Genomic DNA, 21,091 nt, shown 5'->3' with positions numbered 1-21,091 from the left:
GTCCTTAAATACCTCTTTATAAAAGACTGTATGTGAAATAACTCCGGTTTTGATTAACATGCCATCTAGCCTGCCCTAACATAGACATTTTCCTGATTTTCTATGTGAACAGAAATAGAGAAGCTCCACGTTTCCTTAAGATGGAAGTTATTTGCTGTTCTTTTTTTTTTCTATATTTCTTAAGAGAAACTTTTATTTACTCATGGCTCCTCCTAGATGAGTTATAATGAGTATTAATGGTGTCTTTTACTCTACCCATATTTTGAAACTTTCCCATGATGAGTTTCATTAGGTATTTTATAATATGACTTTGCTATAAAAAGCAAAACTTCTCATTAAGTTTCACATATCAGGAGGAAATAATCTTTTTAATACTATCTAAATTAGCACCTCTGGAAGTACAATGGTCAGAGCTTCCTTTAACTGTGGTACATAGAATATACCCAAATTTGTTCCAGAAAACAATGGGTTTGTGGTTCTCTGTGGATAAGGGAAAATCATAGATGAAACGGAAAGATTAAATCATACAGTCTATCTGAATTTATCTTTGGTTTCTCTTTGCCTTCTTTTCTGATGTGTTTGTTTTTCAGTTATAATGAGTTAGAGTAGTAAAGAATCTGCCTCAAAAGGGACAAAATTGAAAATTGTGCAGGACCTTTGGACCACCTCAAAAAGCAGATTGTGAGCTGCATTACCCCTGAGTGTCAACAGCCCTAGTAACTACCTCCAGCCTAAGTGGAAAAGAAGGAATCAAAAAACCCTAATAGTCACCCTCAACACAGCATGGATATGAGAAGATGATGCTACATTTTTCCATGAAAAGGAAGGGGCCAGGTATCAAAAATTAGTTCACACTGTTGATACAATTATTGGCCCATTTTACAGATGAGGAGAGAGAGTGCCAGAGGTCACACAAATTAAACTAGATAAGCCTTCATCACACTTAAAACACCAAGTGACCGTATATAACTTGCTTATCTGCTGTTTGTATGTCTTCCCCACTAGAATGTGGAAGAGCAGGGGCTTTGTTTTACTGCCATATCCCTGGAACTTGGAACAGTTACTGGGGTGGAGGAAGTGCTCAATAAATATTTGTTAATATTGAAATAAACTGAAATCATCATTCACTCCATGGCTTAATGGGGTAGACTATAACAGACCCTGGCTTGTCTCTCTATCCTGTTATTCTAGAAGGCATAAGAAGTGCCTTTATAATGATTTGGAATTATACCAATTTTATCAAATATATTAGATTGAATCAAGAATAAATCAAAATAACATTATAACATGCCCACACATTTACAATCCATTTGAAAGCATTATATACTCCCAAATACTAACACCAATGTCATGTCTCCATATTTTAATGACAAATTTATTCATAGCTATTTATTATATCTTCTAAATTTACAGGAATTTAGTTTATGATAAAAAGATTGAAAGATATATTCACATTCACATTTCTGAATCCAAAATTTCATTTAGTGACATTTTATTTAACAGAAGCCCGTTCATCCTCAGAGATCAAAAGGGACAGAAATAACCTCAACAAGAAGTGAAACATTAATACTATGGTTTTAAGAATATAATAGAGGACCTACAAAATTTCTAAATCCATGTAGAAGTAGATAGAATTAATAAAATTTACCAATGAATATATTCCTAGGATTCAATCATAAAAATAATGCATTAAAAAAAATTTGGTAGAAGATGACATGCACTGTGTATGCTTGAAATTGAACCCTTTATTTCTGAAGTGATGCTAAACACATTCTTGAAGACTGGCAAAAAAGGAGGTCACAGAGGCAAATGCCCTCCACATGGTTAAAGATCAAAAAAGTAAGAAAATTCTTTTTCCCCAAGCACAGGCCATTTAATCTCTTCTCTATAGAAGGTTTTCCAAATTACCCATTAACCCCTAACTGCTATATATTTATGTAATTGGCAAGAAACATAATCTACATAGGCTACACAGTCCCCCATTTTAAAGCCACTGAAAGACTGATTGCCTTCTGAAAACATTTTCAACATCTAGTCTTATTCTTCAGGTTATAGTTCCTTCTTCAACTTCACCTTCAACATCACACTTATTTTCAGTGTCTTCTTAGTAGAAGACATAGTAGGAGATGGTAAGGCTGGAAGCTTGAATGATTCCAACGTAGGGAAAGGGACATGGGGTCGTGAAGGGAAAAGAATAACATAGGTTTGGTAAGAATGAGACGATAAACTGCAAAGGATAAAAATCAGCAACACATCACACCAAGAACCAATATCTAAGGTATTTGGCTACTAAAATTATGGTGAAGTCAGCCCAAATTGAAGCGGGGGGGAGTATGGGGATAGTCATGGATGACAAATATGACTTTAGGTTCAGAAAATGATAGTTGTTATCAAAATGCAGAGAAGGGAGAAAGCTAATTAGAACATGTGAACACGAGCGGTTCCTGTCATGTGGTACCAGAACTATCAGCCTCCAAAGTAAAAAATTTAGAAAGATATCAAATATAAAACACAACTGATATGACTTCTGTTAAAGTGTTTCCAGACTACATTGTTGTAATATGTATTTCTAATATCACCAGAAGAACCAAAGAACTTCATTTCTGTTATAACGATTTCAGAGAAGGAGTGATCACAATTTCTTACCCCCCTCCTCTTCTTTTCTTTCTCCTTTCCAGCAAAAGTAACTATCTTGGCATTTTCTCTGACTCTGCCTTCCAGTATTGGAGGAGTTACGGTTTTTCAACTTCCTGCAAATTTTAAATCGGTATGAACAAGGCTAATCAATGAAGAACAATTACTATGGTTTTGAGCTCAAAATGACTTTTTGTCTTTGTAGCCTCTCCAAAAGTGAGTGTAAGCCATGCATATTATAGATAAAGGGGCCAATAAACTTAGAGTAACTTCCAAAGACAGAGCTCAAACACTAATATAAAACTAAGGCTCTAGGGTAGAGACCAGATTTGAGGAAGCATGGGGATATAATTATTGGTTCATGTTTCCACCATCATCAGAGAGGGAAAAATTCCCTCTTTGAAATGAATAAGGAAAAAGATGTTTCTTATTAGGGGAAAAAAAACTATCCTTAAATGCATACTACTGGCTACTACATAACATACCATGCTGAAACAAATTATAGATCTTCATGCAATCTTTTTGGATTTGCTACTAAATTCCAGGCACTGTTAAGGCACCAGTAATGCAACAGTAAATAAGACAGACAAACTCCCTGCTTGTGTGGAGTTAGTATTCTATTAGGAAAAAGTAAAATAAACAAAATAAATAAGCTATCTGGTGTGTTAGAAGGTGATAAAAGTTATGGGGAAGAAATAGGCCAGAGAAGGGAAGTATAAAGAACCATGTAATTTTAAATAGAAAAATTCAGAGAGGTCTTTCTAAGAAGGTGACATTTGAATAAAGATGAAGGAAATGAGGGGGGAAAACTATGTGGATATGGGGGAGGGAGGTGTAGAATGAGACAGAATGAACAAAAATGCAAAGGTTTTCAGCTGGAAGAATGTTTGGCAAACTCTTGGCACAGCAAGGATGGAAATTTGGCAAGAGAATAATGAGTAGGAGAAATATTCCTAAGAAATCTCTAAGAAAAGCCAAGGTCAGGGGTAAGAGGGTATATTACGTAGAACTTTAGAAGCAAGAGACTAAACTATTTAACAATTACTTTTGCATTTTACACCCAAAAAGTCCAAACCAATCAGAAAATATGCCATTCTGCTCTGCTGGTGCTTACAGACTTTCTATCAAACCTCCTCATTCTCCATTATAAGGACATTGGTTTTTTATTCTTGCAGGTTTTGAGAAGAGTAAAATGATCTGAGCTCATTCTTATTATAAATCCACTTTAGGGCAAAAGGGCAGATGCAAAGAGATTCATTTTCAGATTATTAAAATATTCCAGGTGGAAAATGTTGAAGTTTTGAAACCAGGTAGTGATGTCATGGTTAGAGAAGTGGTCAGAGTATGGATATTACATTTTGGAGAAGAGCCCACAGTAAGAGCTCGCTGATTTTTTATGTAGTTTTGAGAGAGGGGGGTGGAAAGAGGATGATTGGAAAGTTTTGAGCTCTGGAACCCAGAAGATTAAGGCAACACTTAGGGAGATGGGAGAGTTAAAGGAGAAACAAGTTCAGGGGGAAAGAAGAGAAGTTTGTTTCTTTGTAAATGTTAAATATGAGATGTTTCATTTCATACATCTAAAGGAAGGGATGGATATTACTGGTCTTCTCCATAAATGGTAGATCCAAAAAACATTTCAGAATTTTCTAGCACTAAAATCCTATAGATTTTTGAGAAACTTTTAGGTAAAAATTTATAAATCAAGACACAAATATTTAATCCTATGCAACCAGTGAATTGTATTTATATGTGTATAATGTCACATTTTTTCTCAAAAGGAAGCCGAGTGTTTATGGTTTCTGTCTGATACTTTTATGAATCCAGTTAGAAAAAAAAAAAGGCAGGAGGGAGAAGAGAGCATAGTCATTTTTATTTTCTGAGAGAAGTGAATTCAGAGACGGGGGTTGCTGATGTCTTTGCTGTGCGAAATCATCTGCAGTTGAGCCAGAGAAAGTTGTAAAGTCTACCAAAGAAGGTTCTAGATAAATGTCTCTTTTCCTTCATTAGATGACTTTTCATCTACAGGAATGAAGGAATTTCACAGATACAAATGCGTAATTTGTTAAGCATTTTTTTTTTCAAGTCAGGCTAAATACTTTAATTTCACTTAATATTTTGAAAGTAAATAAAAAAAATATTTTGAAAGTATGTTTTCAAAATACTGGAGTATTTTTAATAGATTGATTTATTTTTTAATAAAGATTTTATTTATTTATTCATGAGAGACAGAGAGAGAGAGAGAGAGAGAGAGAGAGGCAGAGACATAGGCAGAAGGAGGAGCAGGCTCCATGCAGGGAGCCCGACGTGGGACTCGATTCTGGGTCTCCAGGATCACTCCCTGGGCTGAAGGTGGCGCTAAACCGCTGAGCCACCGGGGCTGCCCAATAGAATTGATTTAAATCAATGTTTCTTTATAATTTTGAATTTATGTTTCATATGTGATAACTTTACATAAAAAATGAAATTTTATTTACTGATCCTTCCCATTGCCATAAGGAACTTAAAAGTTGATTTACTTCTTCATTAAGACCATCCTTTGAAATCTTGTCTAAAAGTGATAGAATACTAAAAATGACATTTTGATTAAGTGAATTGCTAAGCTCCAAACAGACGTGTCAGAAAATCTCAGATATTCTAACCAAAATAGCTAACTAAAATTTCTTTAAAAAATATTGTCCATTTTTAGATGACATTTTAGAAATTTGCATTTTACAGGTGCAACAGATTCAATACTACCAAATTCAACGTTCACCAAATACAAAATGAATGCTTTTTTTAAAGCAGAAATGTATATTTATTCAAAAATTATATCATACCAGTTATAATACTGTATTGGAATAAAGAGCTCCCTCAAATAGTAAACAAGTGTTCTTAGTATTCTTATCAAGGACTTGTAGAAGTACCTCTTAGACATCTTGTTTTTTTTTCATACTTTTGAAAACAAAAACTACTTGGTTTTGGAATTTTATTTATCTTTTAAATAAGTCTGAAAACTGAAAACTGGACAATGCTTTGAATCTCTGTTATATGTAAACCAATTATAGCCCATTGCAATTTTTTAAAATTGTTAAGGATTTTTTCACTCTTAAAAGTTCCATTAACATTTATTTTGATTTTCATCTAGGTCCCTCTCATTCACCACAAAAATAATTTTGACAGAATAAATGCATTAACATCATTAAGGACACAAATATTTGTATTGAAACTTGAAACTAAGTCCAATACTGACCAACCACCTTCTTCATTGTAACAATGTCCACTATCTACTATAAAAATGCATTCATTGCATCTAAATCTATGCTTATTTTTTTTTTGTTTTAATTTCAGCAGTATCACTTGCACCCTCCATCTTTGAAAAATAGTACAATTTGGCTATTTCAATCCACAGAATTGCTCTTAAATGTTTTTTTTTTTCCCCACAATCCAAAGGAGTAAAATCCCACACTCATCACAAAATAGACTTCATAACAGTATCTCCATGTGTGGGTTAATGTATGGATGTTTACCAAATCAAAACTTGAATTTATGAAAAATTATGTTCTCTAAGCCATTATGATCATGATATTAATGTTTCAAAGTCATGCCTCCTTTTGTATTCTTACTTATTTGTCACCTTTCAAATACTAAGTAGTGCTTATTGAAAATCAGTTTTGTTCCAACTAAAACAAAGAAAACAAATTCTTTTCACTAGGGAAGATAATTATGCAGCCTGGTAATTTAGCCAATCCACTTTCATGCCAATATATTTCATACAACTTGCTGATTCTTACATGATCTAATGGCCTCATAAACTTAAAATGCACCACTATTTCTTAGGCCATATATCTACATAGCATATTTAAGTGGAATATATGCCTATGAGCTTATTGATATAAAAAATGTGGATACTACATCTGAAAGTTCAAATACCATGCCAGAGCTCTGCTCCTTTTACTTTGTGTGTGGAAAATCATTCTAAAATGTCCTCATGGCTGATGGCAACTTTTCAAGTAATCATTAATAAATACACACAAAATAATTTAAAAAGATTTTAACTAACCAGACCAGCTAGACATTTAGATAAAACAACAGAAGAGTACATAGCCTCTCAGTAAGTTTTCTTGATATAATCCCTCTAAAGGACCACAGGCATATCCATAAACCTTCAGGTTGTTTGTAGAAGGAAAGGAAGTCGATTTCTGAAGATACACTGCCATGGCTCTAAGGGCTTCTATTTGTGAGTAATAAACATGTTCCCCAAGGTCTAAAACAATGCTCCATTTTCTTGATGCATCAGAGGGACCTCTGCTCCCTCAGGAATATTCCAGAAACTTCAAATGTTTAATTTAACAATGTGACCTAGTTAACAATATGAAAGAGAACCTAGCTGCTTGGCTTTCCTGCTTATGAATGTATGAATTTTTCAGGCCTGTAAAGTGGACCAGCATTTTCTGTGAAAAGACTTAAGGAATATCTGCCTACACTATGCAAACTATCCTTGAAATAAAAGAAATCATGCATGCCCACTTTAAACACTTCCTTGTAAAGACTCATGTATTGTTTTAGCCTAATGCCAGATTTGTAAATAACGTGCTCCAGTTACGGTATTGAACTGACACGATAAAGACTTAATACCGTAGGAGAATGTTCCAGGCAAGGCCTCAATGATCCTTCTTCGAATGGTACTCATATTTCACCCTTTTGATTTAGATGCATGGATTTATTTTCCAGAAGAGACTACCAATAGAATCCACATTCTGGTATCACTGCTTTATCTCATTTTTAAAGAGGCACTTCTTCACATTTCTTAGAGTGTATTTTCACAACAATCTCTTCCTTTGAAGATATCAGGCAAATATCACTGACAATAAGAGTAAAGGTATTTATTTTTACACCAGCTTTGGAAGCAGCTGCCCCTGAAACAATGGAAGTAAGAAAGGATGTAAGAAGGAGCTGGCAAAACAGGCAGGGTGAGAGAAGCAGCGACTACTAGCTTGTTCCAAATCAAATGTGGTAATTCTTTGATGTCTACATATTTTCAGTGACAAGACAGCTACAAATGGAAAATGTAGATCTCAAAATAGGCATGTTCGTTATGGCCAACAGCTGTGTGTGTGCGCATGCGTGCGCATGAGACAGAGAGAGAAAGAGGACTCCATCACAATTAAACTGACATACAGGAGTGCTTATTTACTAAGTTACATGACAATAGACATAACTACAGAACACAGGAAATTAAATTAGGGGGGGAAATCCCTAAATGGTGCTAATTAGCTGAGACGGAAGGGAAAATCTATAAAGTTGACCAAATATCCCTTGACTAAGCAGCTCCAAAAACATTTCTGGCCAATGAGTTTACTCACAGATTGAACTCGATAAAGCAATTTCAAAAGGCATCATCGTCGTAATTTGTTCATTCGTTTAAAAATATTTTACACAATGCAGCCAAGTCTCAACTGCTCGTTTGAAGAGGAGCAGACGCACAGCCACAGGATGCAAAGTCTCCAAATGTTGGGTAAGGGAGATAGTGGGAATCATACTTATAATTGAATAGTTATTCATACAATATGCCTTTCTGGTTATTTTTAGATATGACACTAGCCTTACGAGAGAGAAAAGAAGCTGGCTCTGCTGCTTGACATCTGAAGCTGGTCTAAAAATTGGCAATAAACAGTGTGTATCAAGAGAAACATGGGAGAATGAAAAGTTGACCATCATCCTGCACCTTGTTTCTAGTTTATACTAATGCATTGTATTGCTGAACACTTTCTTCTATTGTATATAAAGTCCAAGACTATAAAATGTATATCAGCTGGGCAAAAATATAAGAATCCTGTGGTTAGGGTCCTTACAGAGATAAGAGTTGCCGTGGCTTTTTATCCCCAATTCACTCCAATCTCGATAATATTTATGGGTAGAGCAGAGGACCTGACAGTTGTTATTCTTCCAGACTTAACTTGAGGTTGGCATTTTCAAGGTACATTTCAATCATATTATTTATGCATATTTATGCATTTTTACAAACACCGAACAGTCCATTTGCGATACTTATGCAGATTGGCGTACTGATCTTGATTTTAAGATTTTTGGTATAGAATTATAACTGGAATTTTTGAAGCTTTTGGCTAAAAAGTATATAAAGGCTGTTACATTTATTTCTATCGGTTTCCAAGAGCTCCTTGAGATATTTTTCTTTCAAAAGAATATTTTAGTGGTAAATTTTCAATCTCAAAAATTACCACTCTGAAAAGGTGGTAAAAATCTTGCTTTTTCACACTGGAATTTGAAATTTAAAGTAATATTTTTAAAATGTGTTATAATTGCAGGATTTTTATGAAATAAAAACTAAATAACATAAGGATTCCACATCTAGATTTAAGCTATAATATGCTGTCTCAGATGCCCTCAGATGCATTATGTCTTATGGATACAATATGTTCTTTCAATCTTTTCTGGAAAGAAAATCTGTACTTATAGGTTCATTAGGATAATTAACTTGAATTTGAGAGAAATTATATTATTCTTGGTCACCTGATACTACCTACATTATGTTGAGACCTGTTGTTTTCTGAAGGAAAAATTTATTCACTAAAATGGCACAAATTCAAGATTTCATTACAAGTTAAATTAGAATTCCCTTAAAATAGGTTCACTGAAAGTCTATTTCACTATACTTCATTTTCATTAACTTTAGTGGAAATAGTTTTCCAGAGTTAGCATCTCATGTAATTATTTAAACATCTGTAAGATCATTGAATATGTATGATTTATTTTATAAGCCTGTCACATCAAGGATTTATTAGAGCTCAATAAAAATATATATATGTGCATGTGAATATATATACATATATATGTATATATGTGTGTGTGTATATATATATACATATATGTATGTATATATATTTCCAACCAGAGCACAAGAATTAGAAATTAGCCCCTTACACATGGCAACTTTTATGTCCAATATTAGTTGTCAGAACACTATTCACATATGAGTTCTCTTTCTCTTGGTCAAAGGATTTTAGGGGGGAAATGTTCTTAAGTACATCAGACAAGGATACAATGGGGTCTCAAATGAAAGACATACTGTGAACACAGCAGTTTAAAAAAAAATCCACTCTCTTTCAGAATTCCACATCTTAATCTGGGGAAATATCTCTTCACAAGACTCCAGGAATTAAACAACATAGAAGAGTTCAAGTGTTTAGTTTTTCAGCTCCTCTGCCATTCCTTTTCTCCAAAATTCAAGGCCAGTGATAATCACTAGGACACATTTTCTGTGAAATGAAAATCGCTAGACAGGATTTACATTTATCATCCTAATTTCCTAGAATCATCTAGTCACCTGTGTCCATTAAAAGTACATTGGAATATGACAGTTTCAGAGAAAAACATTGAAACAATCACTATGATAGCTGAAATATGGCTTCATAGGAAACAGGGCTACATTTAATTAGCTTCCATTGAGTACGTGTCTTTTCTGTTTTTTTGTTATAGTTCATACCACTGGCATGGACTCATGAGCCAATCTTTTCCAATTTCAGTTACTACCAAAGTTTACAAACTTGATGTGAAGATTACATTATATTTACAAAGAACTTGGCACTTACAGAATAAATTATTGACTTTTTTTTTCTTTAACTCCAGACCAGGGCACCCATGGTTCAAGCGAATGGGAAAGCCCAATGTCTTATTTTATATTATGCTACATTAACATGAATAAATAAGTTTCCAGCTGGTCATTCCTCCACAGTGCTGTCCCTGTTGCTGAAAACAAGTACCTTCCATTTCTAATCCATGGGGAGTGCAGAGAAGTTATCAGTCCAGAGAGAGCAAAGGTTGCATGTTTTCTTCTTCATTTTTATCCATGCGTTTTAATACTGTAGGATCCACTACCGATTGGGATCTGGAAATGATAAGGCCAATGTCAGTGAGTAATTATCAAATAATCACATTCCCTTCCCTGTCTTTTCTCCATTATTACCTGTCTCAGAGATGTGGATTATCTTCCCTTTATCAAGGAATTTATGAACTGAGAATGCTGAAAAATTAGAGTGGGGCATACTTACGTTGGGTTTTGCATCAGAGGAAGAAAAAAAATCCCCTCTGAATTCTAAATAGAATAATGAACAGCAAAGGCTTCTGAATGTACCATAATAGGCTTACATTCTCCTCTTCACAGAGAATTTATAGAATAGGACAGATCTGTGATAATAGAACATTTCCAAGTAGGAAATTATTACAGTGAAACTACTGTTATGAGAAATGAAATAGAAACAATAAGAACCTTGATTCCTCTCTTAAAGAGCATTATGAGGGGTGCCCACGTGACTCAGTTAAGCCAGGACTCTTCTTGATTTCAGCTCAGGTCATGATCTCAGGGTGGTGAGATTGAGCTCTGCATTGGGGTCCAATCTGGGGGTGGAGCCTGCTTGAGATTCTCTCTCTCCTCCTCTCCTTCCACCCCTCCCCCAGTTCTCTTGCAACCTCTATCTCTCTCAAATAAATAAGTCTTTAAAGAAAAGGAGGTCTGTGAAACAAATTCAACATGAATGTGCATTTTTTGACCATCATTTTTTATTTCTAATGACCCCATTAGAAAAAAATTTTAATGTGAGACTTTGTCAGATTCCCCACTAGAACATCCAAATAAAATCAGTCTTACTCTGGAAAGTTTTGTGAACCGACTTAAGATTTTTTTAAAAAGCAAAACAAAACAAAAAAACAAAAAAACAAAACCTCTCTTGTCTAGGCAGGGGCACTTTCTGATTAGGAGAGCAAGTATCTGAACTCCTTACACACGCTTTTGATAGTAGGTGGGAATTATATCTCAATTCATCATTAGGAAACAACATGAAACTGAGAAGGAGGAAAGTCAATGAAACATGCTACTGTTATGGCAGGAAACTGCATTCTTAATAGCTATGGCATTAAAGAAGCAGCTGCCCTTTTAAAATTCTCCTCGGTAATGAATTTTCCCCCTGCTGCTGCATTCCAGCCAATTGGCTATTGCTGTGGCAATATGCCTCTTAGCAAACCTCATTAACTCTCAAGAAGAAAGACTATAAGCTAAAATACAACTGCACATGCTAATGAAAAAGAATAGCAATGGAACTAATTATCAAAGCAAAAATAATTATAGGATTAACTGATTAATTGACGCATTCATTTAAATAAACTTAAATTCATTTCTAAAGAGGGAGCAAAAAGAAAGGCGAGGACATTAAAACAAGAATGTTTTATTTCCTAAGTCATTTTCACTATTTTATCTCAATAATACATTATAGCTCAATATATGTCTGTATCAGACAGGAGATCAACTAAAGTTGAATTAGCAGATGAGAAAGAGAGAGAGAGATAAGGAGAGGGAGAAGGAAAAGAAGAGGAAGCAGAAGAAGGGATTTTGCATCACTTTTAAGTGCAATAATAATTTATCTTAGGAAAAATGATTTATCTCAAGAATAAAATACATTCTAACACAGTGGACAACTGCACAAAACACTTAGGAATTAGACCTTTAATATTGTTTTACTTAGACTAAAATTAAAAAAAAAATTATTTCCCAAGATAAATCCATGCTAAAATACAAAAAAAAAAAAATGTTCATTCAATGTCCTATACTGAAGTATTAACTTGACAACTGGTCCCCACTAAACCATAAGTTCCATGAGCAGAGACTTCATCAGTTTCTCTCCTTATGGTGAGCACAACGTGCATCATAGAGGCTATTACACAACACTGTCTCCATATCTTCAATTCTATCCAAGAAATGGTTTGCAGACTGAAAGAATTTTGGGATTAAGCATTTAAAACAAAGAGTAATAAAGATAAAGCAATTTACCTATAAAAAAAAGAAATTCTTAACAGAAAATATGTTTCAAAATTCTCACAAAGTTAGATTTAGTCTATAAATGTTGATGCCTATCTTAATGACATCAATTAATCCACACCAAAGCTCTTCAGACAGCACAAAGTACGCAATTTAAGCATTTGCTGTGAGGTTCTATTAAAACACATATCATGTACACACATGGGCACGCACACCCACATACAATCTTTTAAATCCTTATGTTCCTTGACTATTTAAAAAAATGATTAGAGGATATGGTGACTTTAATGAAATATTTTAAATTACAGTGCACTATCAACCTGGAATTAAATTTCTAGTTTGCTTTTATCATGCACAACTGGTATCAGGATTGTTGGATGATGAATGCTGGCTCCATATGTAGAACAATTCCTCAATAAAACAAGTCAGGCAGAAATGATTTCTGATTAAGAATTTTTTTTTTTGGTATTTAATTGTCCCAAATGTACCATTATTTTAGTCCAGATTTTTCTCTGTCTTATCCAAAACAACAGGGCTGTTTGCGCAGGACCACAACCTATTAGTGCATCGGTCTGTTTCTGCTGCAATAGAAGGTGTTTATCATTAACTCATAGCATATCTCAGTGGACTCCACATAGCCTCTGCTGTCTTTGCAATAAATAACTTTTCTTTTTTTCACGAAACCCAAGAACTTAATTATTCAGGTATCATGTATCCATTTGCCGTGAGCCCACAATATTGTGCTATACCTTAATGTAGGAGGATAGATTTTGGACAGAAAGGGATTCTGATTCTAGTTCTGCTAATTTACTAGCTCTTAGGACCAGGAGGAAAGTAAACTTCCTAGATTTTCTTCTTTTAACTACAAGATGGAGAAAAATAACACCTACATCATACAGATGTACTAAGGATCAAGTTCAATGATGCGTATGTAAACCACAACACAAATTCTGGCAAAAAAGCAAGTGGTAGCAGTTAGGGAGATGACTTTTGGAGTTGCATAGCCTGTTTTTCAATATTAGCAGTGCTACTTTGTGGCTATGTGACATGTGGAAGTTACTTACCTTCTCTGTATCTGGGTCTCCTCACCAAAGAAAGGGGAATAGCACTATCTAATCAACTGTTTACAGAAGTAAAGGAGTCAATATATACAAAGCATTATTAGATGGAGTCTGACAAGTAGTAACAGTAGATGTTGAATATTATTCAATAAAATCGGAGCTCATATCACAATGGCAATGGTTCACTGCACTGTTACGTGCCTATCCTAGGCACTATCCTAGGTACCAGAGATATAAGGTGAAAGACTTTCCCCTAGTATAAGGCCCCACAATCCACCAAACTTTGTATTTTTCATGTGACTATCTATGTTATCCCTCCACAAACTAATACAGGGGCACAAAGTCATCTTCCTACACATCTAGCTAAATTCCCCTGACGGGGGAAATATCTACAAGTCTTTGGTGAAGAAATGATTCTTTTTCCCTCTCAATCTAATGATATTCCAAAACTGGGAGAAAAAAATGGATGAGGGGAGACCAGGGGGAAAACTAGGAACAATTTTCTCCCATCCTTGATGGGGAACTGGCACTCCCTGACACACAGAAGGTGAGAATCAAATACAGTAATTTTCTTAAGCTAATTCTTCATAAGTTTTCAGATAAAACCCTAAAAGCTTCATATTATATAAAACCTACACCAAACAAAGCATGTCTGAAATTCTAATCAATCCACGTCAGAAGCAAGAAACTCAGGGTTGGGGAGGTCAATGTGCTATGAGCCAAGTCTGCAAGAGGACAGAATGGCCTAATTAATTGGAAAGGAAAATCAGGATCCAAAAGGACTTCAAAAGGTAGACAGACTGAGCCAAATCTAACAAGATGGTATTAATCAATTAAAATGATCTGCTTGGAAAAAAAAGCTAAACACAGAAAGAGAGAATTATGAAGACATGGATCTATAAGTAAAGAGGCTCTTCTAGTGCTAGGGAGTTCAATATGAGTCAGCAATGTGCTCTGGCTGCCTGAACTGCAGCAACAGTCAACAACAGACACCAAAGGAAGCCAATGAGGGCAAATGCTAGGCAAAGCATTCTGGTACTGAAGCTCAAGTAGTAATAGCATCAGAAGTCCCCTATTTTTTTTAATTTATTTTTTATTGGTGTTCAATTTACTAACATACATAATAACCCCCAGTGCCCGTCACCCATTCACTCCCACCCCCCGCCCTCCTCCCCTGAGAAGTCCCCTATTCAGACAAAGCCACTGAAGTCTTCATGAAGCCTAATTTGGGGATGGGGCATAACACTAAATAAAATGAGTCAACTGACAGGCAGAAAATAAATGAGGTGACTGACAGGGAGAGACCAGCATGAGGAGAAAATACAGCTGATTAAGACCTAGGGCCTGATAAAGACCTAATGGCTCTTTTAGCGAGGTGACTTTGGATTGGGAGATGCAGGAAAAGAGGATCCCATGCAGCCATGACAAGTAGCCATTGGAGAGGATTGAGCCAGAGAAGGAGGCTACAGGAGCAGAAAGAAGGATATTGGGGCTGAAATATGGGGAAGAGAGAGAAGGTGGGAGACACATAGAGGAGTGAGGGGGGCAGGATCAGATCATGTAGCACTTTGTAGGCCATGCTACAGAATTTATTTTATTCACTGTATCATCAGCAGCCACTAAAAAGAAATTCGAGAAGTAAAATGATCTGACTTATATTTAAAAAGATCTTTTAGACTTGCCACGTGGATGATAAATGGGAGCCAGGGGAGCAGGGTCAGGTGAGAGGCAAAGACACCAGTAGGAAGTCTGGGAGGAATGCAGGCACACAGACTGTAGGTGATAGGATACGCACAGATTGTGTAGGATATGGAGAGAGATGTGCTCAGAGGAGGGGACCATGTTGGTGAACAAGTCACAGAAGAAGTGGGTGAAGGAAATGAGCATTATTAGCTGGTAAGGAGAAAAACCAAGGATCACAGATGACAGCTGTTTCCAAATCCTTATATAGCTCAGTTCCAGAGTTGAGAGCACTACGTCATACTATCTGGAAGGATAGATGAGGAAGATTTATATCAACAACATGGAAGGCTCTACACTTCATGGATTAGAATCCCAGTCCACTACATGCAGACTGTGTGATTTTGAAGAAACAATATCTGTTTAACAGGGTGGCTGTGAGGATTATATAAATTAATGTTACAAAAAAGATATCTCAAAAGGTCCCAACTCATGATAAGTACATAGTAAATGGCAGATTGTAACAACAATTAGGATCATTATTTATATCAGAAGGAAGTTATTCTTAGGAAACTGGGTTTTATTTATTTTTTATTTTTTTATTTTTTATTTCATTTTATTTTATTTTTGGAAACTGGGTTTTAAATTTTTGTTTTAGAAAAACAGTTTTGAGAATTTGATGAAATATATGCCATTCCTCTAGAAAAAACACACAAATATATATATATATATATATATATATATATATATATATATATATATAGCTGGACATACCTACACATGCAATTTTGAATATAATGTTTAGCACTTAACAGATGCCTCTAAGAGCCCGTCCATGGACCAGCTTGATGGGAGAGCATAGAACTCACAGTAAGAAGCCCTGTTTTAAGAGAAAGGAGTTGAGAAGCCCAGACTTGGCTTATACATAAGGTTGTTTATTGGTGAAGAAATGAAAGCTGGAGATATCTCCAGTCATTCCTTTCTCTCCAACACATCGCGGAGCAGCCTGGGGAGAAGAGGACACCACACACACAACAGTAGCAACAACAGCACCAGCTGTACAAAAAGGGCCGCCTCCGGGAACATAGGTGCCCCTGCGTGAGCAGAACTATGACCAAGGGACCATAAGGTTTTTATCAGAGAAAGAGGCAAGTGTGAGGGGTGACAGGGGCAATGCCTTGGTCCTCCCTGAGCTAGGTGAAGAGAGACTTGCAAGGGCTGTGGTTCTTAAATTTCTGTAATGGGAAATAAGCTGAGAAATAATACTCGTTACTATCATCCAGGTGAACTCTGGGTTGCTGCGGCCTGGGGGAGGCTGAAAATTAGGTATCTTCTGGTTTGCTACAGAATGCAAGCTCAGAGGCAGTTATGCATTTGGGTATGTTCAGCAACTCCCCCACCCTCCATCACCACTAGGCGATGGATGTGTGTGTGTATCCACTGTGAATCCAAAACACCGAGGGAGGTGCATATTATAGAGCATGGGTTCAACAAATCTGTCCTGATGGAAAGAAAACAGGCATAAAGTACCTTGAGAATCAAAGCAGGGAATCAGCATCTCACTCAAGAATGAACTTTATAAAGAGTAAAGCTATAGGAAAATAGAATGTTTTGCCCCAGGAACAGCTACAGTTTTAAATCAGAAACATGACTGAAATACTAAAGGGAGTATATAAGGTTTTAAATGTATTGTTTGAAATATGTGCGCATGTGTGTTTGCCATGGATCTCTTTCTTCCAATGAAATCTTATACTAGAGTCTAGTAAATTGCCTGGATAGAGGAGAGTTGTTCTCACTGTGGTCACGGGCACTGTCCCCACCCCACCTGCTTGGCCTAAGACACTCCCCCCAGAACTTTAAGGGTACAGTTTGAAAACCACTGGATTTAGTGACCCCTAACAGCCTTATTAGATTGTCTGTGAATATGAAACAAAACTGAGTTGACATAGCATTGAAGGACTTTGTCTTTGACTCAAAATTCCTAGGTGTCTAATCATGGGGATGAAAAAGGATTTAAGATCCCACCAAATACATATTCCCCCAAATTACAAACCCTGGAGTTAACGTGGGGTATCCCTATGCTGGCTGCTGCCCACTTCCCAGCCACCTCCAGCATACCTCTTCATGGACTTGGGGGAGAGTTCCTTTTCCACCTCCTTCACAGGCATGCTGTAGGAGTCTACATTGTATTCACTGTCATCATCATATTCGTGGTCTAGCAGTGTTCTCGCCCACGTTCCCATGTCATAAGGGGGCAGCATTCCTCCAAACTCAGAAGGCAGGATCTCGGGATGAATTAGTTGGTGTAGACTGTTCAGGTTGTTACCATGCAAAAATATCTACAAATGCAAGAAGAAGGGTGAGGAGAAGAAACACGCATGGGAGGATTCATACAATCCAAATGCTAGGAGGAAGAAGTGAGGATAGGAAAAGCAAAAACAAGAGTTTTCCATGTCTGTTAAAATATTTAAGTCCTTTATTCACTCTGTGACACAAACAGGGCTGGCACTATTATCCTACTATTTCCTATAAAAATTCCAAGGCGTTGGCATTGTAAGCAGTTTCTCGAAAGTCAGACAGTGGTTAGGTTAAAGAGCTGGAACCTGATACTTGATTTCCTACTTTATAGTTGAGGACATGAGCAGAATCCAATGCACACGCTGATCTGTACATCATCTTGATGTTAGTTGTGCAAAGCTAATGATGTGCATAATGCATGCTGTTAAAATAGAGCCTTCTCATGAGGGACTCATCAACTATAGAGCCCATCCAAGTTATTAAGCCCAAAAGCTGTTACCAGTATGGCTTTCTTTTTTATCATCAATAAAAATAAGAACACTGTAACCACTAAATTACAGCTTTGTAATGCAAAGTGTGTGATGTAAATAAAAGTGGATTAGCATCATCATAATGAAAGGTTGAGTGAAGGTTCACATCCCAAAGGACTTGTGTTCTATAATGTTGCCAGCATCTTCTCTACTAGAGGTTTCTACCACGCTTATTATTCAAATAAAAATGGAATAATGGAGTGAAAATGTAAAGCTGTATGTATACATCAATTATTGGTATGATTGTCTCCTAGAGTTTAAAAAAAAACTGAAAAATTATTGAGGCACCTGGTGGTTCACTCAGCTGAGCTTCCAACTCTTGGTTTAGGGCTCAGGTCATGCCCTCGGGTGGTGGGATCAAGCCCTGCATCAAACTCCATGTTCAGTGTGGAGTCTGCTTGAGATTCTCTCTCTCTCCATCTCCCTCTGTCCCTGCCCTGCTCTCTCTCTCATAAATAAATAAACCATTACACGGAAAAATTATTCAAGGTACATACTCAGGATTCATTTTCCCATAAGTTGCTATCTCTTTTCTCTTCCTTCATTTCCATCTCAAAACTATAGATCAGCCTTCTCTGAAAAAGCATTCGTGTCCTCTCATATAATTTATGTCATATTTTTTAATGATTATAGCTTGTAAGTAACTTAGAAATCGTCACTTATGGCTTATAAGGGACTTGTACTTCAGGTTCATGATGAATAGACTAACATAATTATCTTTGCTTTCCATAATTTTTGAGTTGACTGACGTCAACGTATAGAAAAACAAAGAAAAACCAGTCTACAACATACAGCAAAATGATAGGGATGGAAATTATCAACTAACAAGTAATTTCAACAGATTTCAGACCAGGAAAAGCAGATGAGAGCAGGTCACTGGCCAAAATAGGCAGAGCAAATGGCTGCTTGAAATACTTGATGTGGAGCCTACAGAGGTGGAAGATGCCATCTGCTCCAATGTACATTAGGTTAATTGCAAAGTTTACACCTTCCCACTCCTCTTTGCAGAGCACAATAGCCCCCCCTACACACACATACATACACACACACACAAGCTTAGATTCTTCTCATAAAAAATCAAAATAATTTGGGGGGGATAGTTAAGTTCTAACACTTAAAACTCTTGTTTTATTAATTATACGACCTTATTTCATTAGAAGCGTTTCTTCACGTAAGAAACGTCTTTCAAGTTATGCGTGAGTTCTCATAATAAATCCTTAGAGAAGTAAATGAAATCCTAGCACACTACTTCCTCTCTCTTTGCTAACATCCTGCTACCTCCTCCCTCAACATCACTTTCAGCTTTGGCCTTGTTTTCTCTTTCACTGAAAAAATAGGGCAACCAGATGCGACCCACCCACCAGCATCTGTGTCCATATGCTGCGCCTCCGCTCCTAGTACAATGGAAAGATAAACTCTACAAAGGCCACCCTCTCCACCTGTGCACTAGAAGCCATCCCCTCTCCTCTACTCAGTTAGATTGCTCAAGCAATTCTCTTCTGTCTCTCTCAACATCATCAAATTTCCTCCATCTGCTGGATCTTTTCCATCAGAGGACAAACTTGCCAACTCTTCTCTTCCCATTCCCCCCTCAGACACACAAAACCTCTCTTGGCCAGACTTCTACTTCCAGTTATTATCTTATTTCTCTCCTTCTCTTTATTACAAAACTCATCAAAGGAGTTGTTTATTTTCACCTTCCAAATACACTAGTCCCATTTTTCCTGAATCCAGTCCAGACAGGCCTTGCCTCCCACTCTACATCATGAAGACAGCTCTTGTCGGGCTTTTTCTCATTGCTAAATCAGGGTCCAATTCTCAGCCCTTATTTTTCTTGAACTCTCAGCAGCATTGGATATAAATGACTCTCATCATTGAAACATTTATTTCCAGCATCTCTTGATTTCCTCCTACTTTGACAGATGCTTCTTTTCAGTCTCTTTTACCAATTATTCCTCATCAGCCCAACATCTTAGTGTCACAGAGCTCCAGACTTTACTTCTTAGATTTATCCTTTTCTCTAAATGTACTTACTACTCCTGGTGATCTCATTCAGTCTACTGGCCCTAAGTATTGTTCACACGGTGAACATTTATATATCGAATCCAGACCATTCCTTTGAACTTCAGATTGCTCTTTCCACTCTCTACTTGACATTTCCACTTAAAAGGTCAATGGGCACACACACAAAAAAAAGGTCAGTGGGCACCTCCAACTTAATATGTCCAAAACTGAACTTACAACTTTTTTTCCCGAAATCAGTTCCTCTCTCTTTTGAACATCAGTTACTGGTATGACTGCTTCTAGTTTCTCAGGCTAAGACCTTCAACTCATCCTTATTTGCTTTCTAAGTTGTCAGTAAATCTTTTCGGTTCTTCATTCAAAATATATCATGAATCTGAACATCTGACCAATTCCGCCCCTACAACCTTTTTTTTTTATTTTATTTTTATTTTTTTTCACCCCTACAACCTTTAATCAAACTACAATCATCCTTCAAATTGTATTACTGTGCTAACCTTCTAACTGTTCTCCCCACTTCCACTCTGACCACCTACATTTTATTCTCAACACAGCAGCCAGAATGACCATATCACAACGTTAGTTAGATCATGTGTCCCTGCTCACAATTCTCCATCGGCTTTTCCTTTCCCTTAGAGTAAATCTTCTAAGGCTCTCCATAAACTCTTTCACTGAACACATCTCATACCTCCTCCCTGGTGAAACACACTATGCACACATTTGTCTCAAGAGACTGAAGATTCTTGCCTTTAGATATCTCCATGGCTTCTTCTCTCATATCCTGAAAGCCTTTCATTTATTCAAGTTTTCCTGTTATTTTTCTCCTTACATTTTTTCTCTTCCACCATTTCATGCAAGAATGTCTTGTTCTTGTGGGCTCCCTTGCCTCCGATTACCTTACCATTCTAAGAATTAGCCTAAATAATACTTTTATTTTACTTCCCTATACTGTGTCATTAAGATTATGGTAGGTGACCTGAGTGGAAGGGAGGGAAGTAAAATGTGTTTGGGAATCAGCAAAGAATAGAAGAGAGAGTCCATCATATTGAGGAAAAGGT

The 21,091-nt window shown here is 36.5% G+C and overlaps 1 protein-coding gene across 2 annotated transcripts in view; it reads right to left on the bottom strand.

Moving 5' to 3' along the window:
• Nucleotides 1-4,989: 4,989 nt before the first annotated feature.
• CLVS2 (clavesin 2) overlaps nt 4,990-21,091 on the bottom strand; it is a 71,044-nt gene continuing 54,942 nt past the window's right edge. For both annotated transcript variants that reach the window (XM_038526697.1, XM_038526698.1), the window contains 2 exons: nt 17,302-17,522; nt 4,990-10,519 (listed from right to left, as the gene is read on the bottom strand). In XM_038526697.1, the coding sequence (XP_038382625.1) occupies nt 10,432-10,519; nt 17,302-17,522 (309 nt within the window). In that variant the 3' untranslated portion in view covers nt 4,990-10,431. The remainder of the gene's footprint in view (nt 10,520-17,301; nt 17,523-21,091) is intronic.

Source organism: Canis lupus, chromosome 1 (assembly GCF_011100685.1).
Source record: "Canis lupus familiaris isolate Mischka breed German Shepherd chromosome 1, alternate assembly UU_Cfam_GSD_1.0, whole genome shotgun sequence".
In the NCBI taxonomy this organism is placed as follows: domain Eukaryota; kingdom Metazoa; phylum Chordata; class Mammalia; order Carnivora; family Canidae; genus Canis; species Canis lupus.
Note: the sequence above shows the minus strand (reverse complement) of the source record. Positions and strands in the feature narration are given on the sequence as shown.